The sequence below is a fragment of the Taeniopygia guttata genome, chromosome 30 (assembly GCF_048771995.1).
Source record: "Taeniopygia guttata chromosome 30, bTaeGut7.mat, whole genome shotgun sequence".
Classification (NCBI taxonomy): domain Eukaryota; kingdom Metazoa; phylum Chordata; class Aves; order Passeriformes; family Estrildidae; genus Taeniopygia; species Taeniopygia guttata.
In genome coordinates this window covers 794,564-805,232 of record NC_133055.1, presented here as the reverse complement: position 1 = coordinate 805,232, position 10,669 = coordinate 794,564, and the positions used below count along the sequence as shown (strand labels likewise).

The following is a 10,669-nucleotide window of genomic DNA, read 5'->3' as shown; positions in this document are numbered from 1 at the left end:
AGCCAAGGCCACCACGGGGCCACTAAAAGCCACCACGAGGCCACCAAGGGCCACCACGAGGCCACCAAAGGTCACCACAGGGCCACCAAGGGCCACCCCAGGAGGAGCCACGAGGCCACCAGGGTCACCAAGGGCCACCCTGGGGGCCACCAAAAGCCACCATGGGGCCACCAAAGGTCACCACAGGGGCCACCAAAAGCCACAAGGACCACCCCAGGAGAGGCCACGGGGCCACCTAAGGTCACCACGGGGCCACCAAGGGCCACCATGGGGTCACCAAAGGCCACCACGGGGCCACCAAAAGCCACCACGGGGCCACCAAAGTCACCACGAGGCCACCAAAGGTCACCACGGGGCCACCAAAAGCCACCACGGGGTCACCGAAAGCCACCAGGGCCACCAAAGGTCACCACGGGGCCACCAAAAGCCACCACGAGGCCACCAAAAGCCACCACGAGGCCACCAAGGGCCACCACGAGGCCACCAAAGGTCACCACAGGGCCACCAAGGGCCACCCCAGGAGAGGCCACGGGGCCACCAAAGGTCACCAGGGCCACCAAAGGCCACCACGGGGCCACCAAAGGTCACCACAGGGGCCACCAAAAGCCACCACGGGGCCACCAAAGGTCACCAGGGCCACCAAAGGCCACCAGGGCCACCAAGAGCCACCCCAGGAGAGGCCACGGGGCCACCAAAGGTCACCACAGGGGCCACCAAAGGTCACCAGGGCCACCAAAGGTCACCACGGGGCCACCAAAGGGCCCATGGCGCTCCTGGCCACGCCCCCTCCTCAAAGCCACGCCCACAAAGGGCGGGACCTTCGACCACGCCCATTCAGGCACCGCCCATTCCCTGAGGCCACGCCCTTTCCCCTGAGGCCACGCCCCTTCCCCTGAAGCCACGCCCCTTCCCCTGAGGCCACGCCCACCAGGCGCGATGGGATTCGCCCGGAGGTTCGGTGAGAGCGGGACCCCCAAAATCCCCCGAAAAACCCCCAAAATCCGCCCCGGGAACCCCAAAATCCCCCCAAAAAACCCCAAAATCCGCCCCGGGAACCCAAAAATCCCCCCAAAAACCCCCCAAATCCGCCCCGGGAACCCCAAAATCCCCCCAAAAACCCCCCAAAACCGCCCCGGGAACCCCAAAATCCCCCGAAAAACCCCCAAAATCCGCCCCGGGACCCCCAAAATCCCCCCAAAAACCCCCCAAATCCGCCCCGGGAACCCCAAAATCCCCCCAAAAACCCCCCAAAACCGCCCCGGGAACCCCAAAATCCCCCGAAAAACCCCCAAAATCCGCCCCGGGACCCCCAAAATCCCCCCAAAAACCCCCCAAAACCGCCCCGGGAACCCCAAAATCCCCCCAAAAACCCCCAAAATCCGCCCCGGGAACCCCAAAATCCCCCCAAAAACCCCCAAAATCCGACCCGGGACCCCCAAAATCCCCCGAAAAACCCCCAAAATCCGACCCGGGAACCCCAAAATCCCCCCAAAAACCCCCAAAATCCGCCCCGGGAACCCCTGAAAACCCCAAAAACCCCTAAAAATCCCCTAAAAAACCCTAAAATACCCCAAAATCCGACCCGGGAACCCCCGGAAACCCCCAAAATACCCCAAAATCCCCTAAAAAACCTTAAATACCCCAAAATACGACCCGGGAACCCCCGGAAACCCCAAAATACCCCAAAAATCGCCTAAAAAACACTAAAATACCCCAAAATCCGACCCGGGACCCCCAAAGTCCCCCGAAAAAAACCCAAAATCCGACCCGGGAACCCCCAAAAACCACAAAATACCCCAAAAATCGCCTAAAAAACACTAAAATACCCCAAAATCCGACCCGGGAACCCCAAAATCCCCCCAAAAACCCCAAAAACCGCCCCGGGAACCCCCGGAAACCCCAAAATACCCAAAAAATCGCCTAAAAAACCTTAAATACCCCAAAATCCGACCCGGGACCCCCAAAATCCCTCAAAAAAAGCCCAAAATACCCCAAAAACCGCCTCGGGAACCCCCAAAAACCCGAAAATGCCCCAAAAATCCCCTAAAAAACCCCTAAAATCTCCCCAAAACCCACCCCGGGACCCCCCAGAACACCCCAAAATACCCCAAAAATGATCCAAAAATGCCCAAAGTACCCCAAAATCGGCACAAAACCATCCCGGGACACCCCAAAATCCCCAAAATACCCCAAAATATCCTTAAATACCCCAAAAACTGCCCCGGATTCCCCAGAACGGCCCCAAATACCCCAAAAATTTAAAAAAAAAATCCCAAAAACCTCCAAAATACCCAAAAACTGTCCCGGGATGCCCCGAAACCCTCAAAAAAACACAAAAATCTCCTTAAACCCCCCAAAAATCCTCCCAAAAACTACCCCGGGACACCCCAAAATCCACACGGGATTGGGACCCCCTTAAAAAAATCCCAAATATCCCAAAAAACCCCAAAAATCGCCCCGAAAAAAAACCAAAAATCTTCCAAAATCGGTGAAAAAAACCCAAAAGTTCTTTACAAAAAGCAAAAATCCGCTAAAAAGCCCCAAAATGTCCCACGGGACCCCCCAAAATCTACTCGGGACGGGACCCCCACCCCAAAAAAATCCCAAAAATCCCCCAAAAAAACCCAAAAAAACCCCAAAAAACCCCAAAAAAACCCAAAATGTCCCACGGGACCCCCCAAAATCTACTCAGGACGGGACCACCCCCTAAAAAAATCCCAAAATTCCCCCCAAAAAACCCAAAAAAAACCCCAAAAACCCCAAAAAACCCCAAAATGTCCCACGGGACCCCCCAAAATCCACTCGGGACGGGACCACCCACCCCAAAAAAATCCCAAAAATCCCAAAAAAACCCAAAAAACCCCCAAAAAACCCCAAAAAAACCCAAAATGTCCCACGGGACCCCCCAAAATCCACTCGGGACGGGACCACCCCTAAAAAAATCCCAAAATTCCCCAAAAAAACCCCAAAAAACCCCCAAAAAACCCCAAAAAAACCCAAAATGTCCCACGGGATCCCCCAAAATCCACTCGGGACGGGACCCCCACCCCAAAAAAATCCCAAAAATCCCCAAAAAAAACCCCAAAAAAACCCCAAAAAAACCCAAAATGTCCCACGGGATCCCCCAAAATCCACTCGGGACGAGACCCCCACCCCAAAAAAATCCCAAAATTCCCCGAAAAAACCCCCAAAAAACCCCAAAAAACCCCAAAAAAACCCAAAATGTCCCACGGGATCCCCCAAAATCCACTCGGGACGGGACCCCCACCCCAAAAAAATCCCAAAAATCCCCAAAAAAAACCCCAAAAAAACCCCAAAAAAACCCAAAATGTCCCACGGGATCCCCCAAAATCCACTCGGGACGAGACCCCCACCCCAAAAAAATCCCAAAATTCCCCGAAAAAACCCCCAAAAAACCCCAAAAAACCCCAAAAAAACCCAAAATGTCCCACGGGATCCCCCAAAATCCACTCGGGACGGGACCCCCACCCCAAAAAAATCCCAAAAATCCCCAAAAAAACCCCGAAAAAACCCAAAAAAACCCAAAATGTCCCACGGGACCCCCAAAATCCACTCGGGACGGGACCCCCACCCCAAAAAAATCCCAAAAATCCCCCAAAAAAATCCCCAAAAAACCCCAAAAAAACCCCAAAAAACCCAAAATGTCCCACGGGACTCCCCAAAATCCACTCGGGACGGGACCCCCACCCCAAAAAAATCCCAAAAATCCCCCAAAAAAACCCTAAAAACCCCAAAATATCCCACGGGACCCCCCAAAATCCACTCGGGACGGGACCCCCCCCCCAAAAAAATCCCAAAAATCCCCCAAAAAAACCCTAAAAACCCCCAAAAAACCCCAAAATGTCCCACGGGACCCCCCAAAATCCACTCGGGACGGGACCCCCACCCCAAAAAAAATCCCAAAGATCCCAAAAAACCCAAAAAAACCCCAAAAAAACCCCAAAAAAACCCAAAATGTCCCACGGGACCCCCCAAAATCCACTCGGGACGGGACCCCCACCCCAAAAAAATCCCAAAAATCCCCCCAAAAAACCCCAAAAAAACCCAAAAAAACCCAAAAAAATCCCCAAAAAACCAAAAATCTCCCCCCAAAAATCCCCAAAAAAACCAAAAATCTCCCCCAAAAAAAACCCCAAATCGCCTCCCCCACCCTCCCTCCACCCCTCCCCCACCCCAAAATTTTGGGGGGCCCCTCCCCCCCCTCCCCCCCCCCCCCCCCCCCGCGTGTCTTTCCCACGGCTGAAAGGGGAAGTGGGGGAGGGGCGCTCCCAGTTAGCGGAACTGGGAGGGACTGGGATGGACTGGGAGGGGGGAGGGGATTTGGGGGGGATCCCCAAAAAATTTTGGGGGGTCCCCAAAAATTTTGGGGGGGTCCTGACCCCCCCCGAGGTTTTTTTTTGGGGGGGCGGGGTCACACCCAGCGGGTCTCGCGCTCCCAGTTTGGGGCACTGGGTGGAACTGGGATGAACTGGGATGGACTGGGAGGGGGGAGGGGATTTGGGGGGGGGTCCCCAAAAATTTTGGGGGGTCCCCAAAAAATTTGGGGGGGTCCTGACCCCTTTTTCCCCCCCCCCGATATTTTGGGGGTGGGGGCGGGGCCACAAGTAGCGGGTCCCGCGCTCCCAGTTTGGGGCACTGGGAGGAACTGGGAGGAACTGGGAGGAACTGGGAGGGGGGAGGGGATTTGCGGGGGGTCCCCAAAAAATTTTGGGGGGTCCCCAAAAATTTTGGGGGGGTCCTGACCCCCCCGGGGGTTTTTTTGGGGGGGCGTGGCCACACTTAACGGGTCCCGCGCTCCCAGTTTGGGGCACTGGGAGGAACTGGGAGGAACTGGGAGGAACTGGGAGGGGGGAGGGGATTTAGGGGGGGGTCCCCAAAAAATTTTGGGGGGTCCCCAAAAATTTTGGGGGGGTCCTGACCCCCCCCGAGGTTGTTTTAGGGGGGGCGGGGTCACACCCAGCGCGTCCCGCGCTCCCAGTTTGGGGCACTGGGAGGAACTGGGAGGGACTGGGAGGGACTGGGAGGGGGAAGGGGATTTGGGGGGGGGTCCCCAAAAATTTTGGGGGGTCCCAAAAATTTTGGGGGGGTCCTGACCCCTTTTTCCCCCCCCCCGATATTTTTGGGGGGGGGCGTGGCCACAAGTAGCGGGTCTCGCGCTCCCAGTTAGCGGAACTGGGAGGGACTGGGAGGGACTGGGATGGACTGGAAGGGGGGAGGGGATTTGGGGGGGGTCCCCAAAAAATTTTGGGGGGTCCCCAAAAATTTTGGGGGGGTCCTGACCCCCTTTTCCCCCCCCCCCCGATATTTTTGGGGGGGGGGGCGTGGCCACAAGTAGCGGGTCCCGCGCTCCCAGTTTGGGGCACTGGGAGGGACTGGGAGGGGATTTGGGGGGGTCATGACGTCACCCCCCAAAATTTGGGGACCCCCCTCAGGCCGGAAATGGGGGGATGGTGACGTCACAACCCCTAAATTTGGGGAGGGGGAGGAGGGGGCGACATCAACAAACCGCTGGGGGGGGGGAGGGGCGCTCCCAGTTTGGCCCAGTTTGAACTGGGAATGGGGGAGGGGTCACTGGGGGGGGGGGTCCCCAAAATCCGCGGGGGGGGGGGGGGAGGGTGGGGGAGGGGCGGGTCAGGGCTGCCCCTCCCCCCGCACCCCAAATTTCCCCCCCCCAATTTCCGCCCCCCCCCCCCCCAGGGTGGTTTTGGTTCGTCCTGAGCGCGATCGGCCCCGCCCCCCCCGCGGCCGGTGAGATTTGGGGGATTTTGGGGGGTTTTGGGGGGATTTGGGGGGATTTGGGGATTTTGGGGGATTTGGGGGGGATTTTGGGGTTTTTTGGGTTTTTTTGGGGTTTTTTGGGGGATTTTGGGGGTTTGGGATGATTTGGAATTTTTTGGGGGGGGATTTGGGTCTTTTTGGGTTTTTGGGGGGATTTGGGTTTTTTTTGGGAGGAAATTTGGGGGTTTTTTTGGGGAGGTTTCGGGGGGAAATTGGAGTTTTTTGGGGGGATTTGAGGATTTTTGGGGTTTTTGGGGGGATTTGGGGGGATTTGGGGGATTTTGGGGTTTTTTGGGGGATTTGGGGGGATTTTGGGGGATTTGGGGTTTTTTTGGGGGGAAATTTGGGGTTTTTTTGAGGAAGTTTCAGGGGGAAATTGGAGTTTTTGGGGGTGATTTGGGGTATATTTTAGGAGGGATTTGGGGATTTTTGGGGTGTTTTTAGGTTTTTTGGGGAGTTTGGGGTTTCCGGGGGGGGATTTGGGTCTTTTTTGGGGGGGATTTGGGGGAAAATTTGAGGATTTTGGGGGGATTTTTTGGGCTTTTGAGGGGGGATTTGGTTTTTTTAGGGGGTTTTGGGGGGATTTTTGGGGACGGTTTGGGGGGGATTTGGGGTTTTGGGGCAAAATTTGGGGTTTTTTGGGGGGAAATTTGGGGTTTTTTTGGGGAGGTTTGGGGTTTTGGGAAGGATTTGGGGGTTTTTTGGGAAAATTTGGGGGTTTTTTAGGTTTTTTGGGGGGATTTGGGGGGCTTTGGGGGGGGTTGGGGGGATTTTGGGGGCCTTTAGGGTTTTTGGGGGGATTTGGGGTTTTGGGGGGAAATTTGGGGGTTTTTGGGGGGGATTTGGTTTTTTTTGGGGGGGAAATTGGAGGTTTTTGGGGGGATTTGGGGATTTTGGGGAGGTTTGGGTTTTTGGGGTGATTTGGGGTTTTTGGGTTGATTTGTGTTTTCGGTGTATTTTTGGTGTCTTTTGTTCTGATTTGTGTTTTTGGGGTGATTTTGGGATATTTTTGGGTCTGATTTGTGTTTTTGGGTCCCCCAGACCCCCCGCCCTGCCCCCACCCCCTCGGGGGGTCCCTCTGCCGCTGCCCCCCCGGATTCGAGGGACCCCCCTGGGCCCGGGAGCGGCCCTGGGAGCGGCACTGCGAGGGTAACTGGTTATACTGGTTTGGACTGGGAGGGACTGGGAGGGACTGGGAGGGACTGGGGGGGACTGGGAGGGACTGGGGGGGTAACTGGGAGCACTGGGAGGGACTGGGAGGGAACTGGGAGCAATGGTTTATACTGGGAGGGAACTGGGAGGGACTGGGAGGGGAACTGGGAGGGGAACTGGGATTGAACTGGGAGCACTGGGAGGGACTGGGATTGAAATGGGACAAACTGGGACAAACTGGGATTGAACTGGGATGAACTGGGATTGAACTGGGATTGAACTGGGACAAACTGGGATGAACTGGGATGAACTGGGACTAACTGGGACAAACTGGGATGAACTGGGATTGAAATGGGACGAACTGGGACAAACTGGGACAAACTGGGACGAACTGGGATTGAACTGGGACAAACTGGGACAAACTGGGGGGGTGGGGGAGGGGTCAGTGCCCAATTTCTCCCCCCCCCCCCAATCGCTGATTTTGGGGTGGAACCGCCGCGTTTTTGGGGGAAAATCCCCAAATTTTGGGGTTCGGGGGGGGTCCCCCAAGTGACCCCTCCCCCCCCGCCCCTCCCCCACCCCCGCAGACATCAACGAGTGTGTGGGGGAGGGGCCCCCGCCCTGCCCCCCCTCCCCCAATCGCTGGTTTTGGGGTGGAACCGCCGCGTTTTTTGGGAAAATCCCCAAATTTTGGGGTTCGGGGGGGGGTCCCCCAAGTGACCCCTCCCCCCCCGCCCCTCCCCCACCCCGCAGACATCAACGAGTGTGTGGGGGAGGGGCCCCCGCCCTGCCCCCCCTCCCAGAGCTGCCACAACACCGAGGGGGGGTTCGGCTGCGCCTGCAACCGCGGCTACCGGCAGCGGCACCCCAAAAACGGGGCCGGGACCCCCAAAAATGGAATCGGCGACCCCAAAAACGGACCCGGAACCCCCGAAATCGGCATCAGGAGCCCCGAAAATGGGGATGGGACCCCCAAAAATGGGGTAGGGAGCACCGAAAATGGAATCAGGACACCCGAAAATGGGGATGGGACCCCTGAAAATGGGGTCGAGACCCCCGGAAATGGAACTGGGACCCCTGAAAATGGGGGTGGAACCCCGAAAATCAGCATCAGCGCCCCCAAAAACGGGCCCAGGACCCCCGAAAATGGAATCAGGACACCCGAATACGGAATCGGCGGCCCCAAAAACGGGCCCGGGAGCACCGAAAATGGAACTGGGACCCCCAAAATCGGCATCAGCACCCCCAAAAACGGCACCGGGAGCACCGAAAATGGAACTGGGACCCCCAGAAATGGAATCAGGACCCCCGAAAATGGGCCCGAGACCCCCGAAAACGGCATCGAGACCCCCAAAAGTGGCACCGGGAGCACCAAAAATGGGGATAGGAGCACCGAAAATGGGGATGGGACCCCCGAAAGTGGGGGTGGGACCCCCGAAAATGGAACTGGGACCCCTGAAAATGGGGATGGGACCCCCGAAAATGGAACCGGCGACCCCAAAAATGGAACCGGGACCCCCGAAAATGGGGATGGGACCCCCAAAAATGGAATCGGCGGCCCCAAAAATGGGGGTAGGAGCCCCAAAATCGGCATCAGGAGCCCCAAAAATGGGGTAGGGAGCACCGAAAATGGGGATGGGACCCCCGAAAATGGAATCAGGACACCCGAAAGTGGGGATGGGACCCCTGAAAACGGCATCAGGACCTCCGAAAATGGAATCGGGACCCCTGAAAATGGGGTCGAGACCCCCGAAAATGGGGGTGGGACCCCCAAAAACGGAGGATGGAGCACGAGCCTGTCCCCGATTGAATGTGAAGGTCAGAGACCCCCCCCAAAATCCCCCAAAAAAACCCAAAATCCTCCCCAAAAAAACCCCAAAATTCCCCCCAAAACCTCCTGAACCTCATCCCAAAATCCCTCCCAAAATAAACCCAAAATTCCCCCAAATCCCCCCCAAAATCCCTCCAAAAAACCCCAAAATTCCCCCCAAATCCCTCCCAAAATCCCTTCAGACCCCCCCCAAAAAACCCCAAAATGCCCCCCAAAATCCCCCCCCCAAAAAATCAAATTTCCCCCAAATCCCTCCCCAAAAAAAACCCCAAAATCCCCCAAAATTCCCCCCAGATCCCTCCTAAAATCCCCCCAAAAAAACCAAAAATCCCCCAAAAATGCCCCAAAAAATTTTGGGGGATCTCTCCCCAATTTTGGGGTTTTCTCCCCAATTTTTGGGGGGTTTCTCCCCAATTTTGGGGTTTTCTCCCCATTCTTTTTATTTTTCTCCCCATTTTTTGGGGTCTCTCCCCAAATTTGGGATTTCTCCCCAATTTTTTGGGGTCTCTCCCCAATTTTGGGGGCTTTATTCCCATTATTTTGGGTTTTCTCCCCAATTTTGGCTTTTCTCCCCAATTTTGGCTTTTCTCCCCAATTTTGGCTTCTCTCCCCAATTTTGGTGTTTTCTCCCAATTTTTTTTTTCTCCCCAATTTTTTTTTATTTTTCTCCCCAATTTTGGGTTTTCTCCCCAATTTCTGGTTCTGACCCCATTTTTGGGTTTTTCTCCCCAATTTTTTTTATTTTTCTCCCCAATTTTGAGTTTTCTCCCCAATTTCGGGTTCTGACCCCATTTTTGGGTTTTTCTCCCCAATTTTTTTTATTTTTCTCCCCAATTTTTTTTTATTTTTCTCCCCAATTTTTTTTATTTTTCTCCCCAATTTGGAGTTTTCTCCCCAATTTCGGGTTCTGACCCATTTTTGGGGTTTTTCTCCCCAATTTTCCCCCAGACGTGGACGAGTGCGCCGAGGGGGGGGAGGGGCTGTGCCCGGGGGGCTCCGTCTGCCTCAACACCCCCGGGAGCTTCGAGTGCCACTGTCCCCCCCCCGCCAGGGGACCCCCGGGCCCGGGGGGGTGTCCAGGTGAGACCCCTCCCCAAATTACCCCGAAATTACCCCAAAAATCCCAAAAAAAATCCCCCCAAAAATCCCCCCAAAAATGACAAAAATCCCCCCAAAAATGCCAAAATTCAGCCCCAAAATCCCAAAATTCAGCCCCAAACCCACCCCAGGACCCCCAAATCCTGCCCGGGAATGGTTCAGGTGAGACCCCTCCCCAAATTACCCCGAAATTACCCCAAAAATCCCCAAAAAAATCCCCCCGAAAATCCCCCCAAAAATGACAAAAATCTGCCCCAAAATGCCAAAATTCAGCCCCAAAAATTCAGCCCCAAACCCACCCCAGGACCCCCAAATCCTGCCCGGGAATGGTTCAGGTGAGGCCCCTCCCCAAATTCCCCCGAAATTCCCCCCAAAATCACCCCAAAATCGCCCCAAAAATCCCCCAAAATTCACCCAAAATTCACTCCCAAAATTGTCCCAAAATCCCAAAATTCAGCCCCAAAACTTCAGCCCCAAACCCTCCCCCAGGACCCCTAAATCCTGCCCGGGAATGGTTCAAGTGAGACCCCTCCCCAAATTACCCCGAAATCCCAAAAATCACCCCAAAAATCCCCAAAATCACCCCAAAATTCACCCAAAATTCACTCCCAAAATTGCCCCAAAATCCCAAAATTCAGCCCCAAACCCACCCCAGGACCCCCAAATCCTGCCCGGGAATGGTTCAGGTGAGACCCCTCCCCAAATTACCCCAAAATCCCAAAATTCTTCCCCAAATTCCCCCGAAAATCCTCAAAATCGCCCCAAATTCACTCCCAAAATGCCAAAAAT

General features: G+C 55.4%; 1 protein-coding gene across 1 annotated transcript in view; it reads left to right on the top strand.

The window, feature by feature from the left end:
- Positions 1-904: 904 nt before the first annotated feature.
- The window catches only part of LOC121468273 (uncharacterized), a 37,241-nt gene continuing 27,476 nt past the window's right edge, over positions 905-10,669 (top strand). Inside the window, exons 1-5 of the mRNA XM_072919884.1 lie at positions 905-958; positions 5,719-5,769; positions 6,841-6,948; positions 7,705-8,769; positions 9,731-9,862. Coding sequence (XP_072775985.1) covers positions 937-958; positions 5,719-5,769; positions 6,841-6,948; positions 7,705-8,769; positions 9,731-9,862 — 1,378 coding nt within the window. The 5' untranslated portion in view covers positions 905-936. The remainder of the gene's footprint in view (positions 959-5,718; positions 5,770-6,840; positions 6,949-7,704; positions 8,770-9,730; positions 9,863-10,669) is intronic.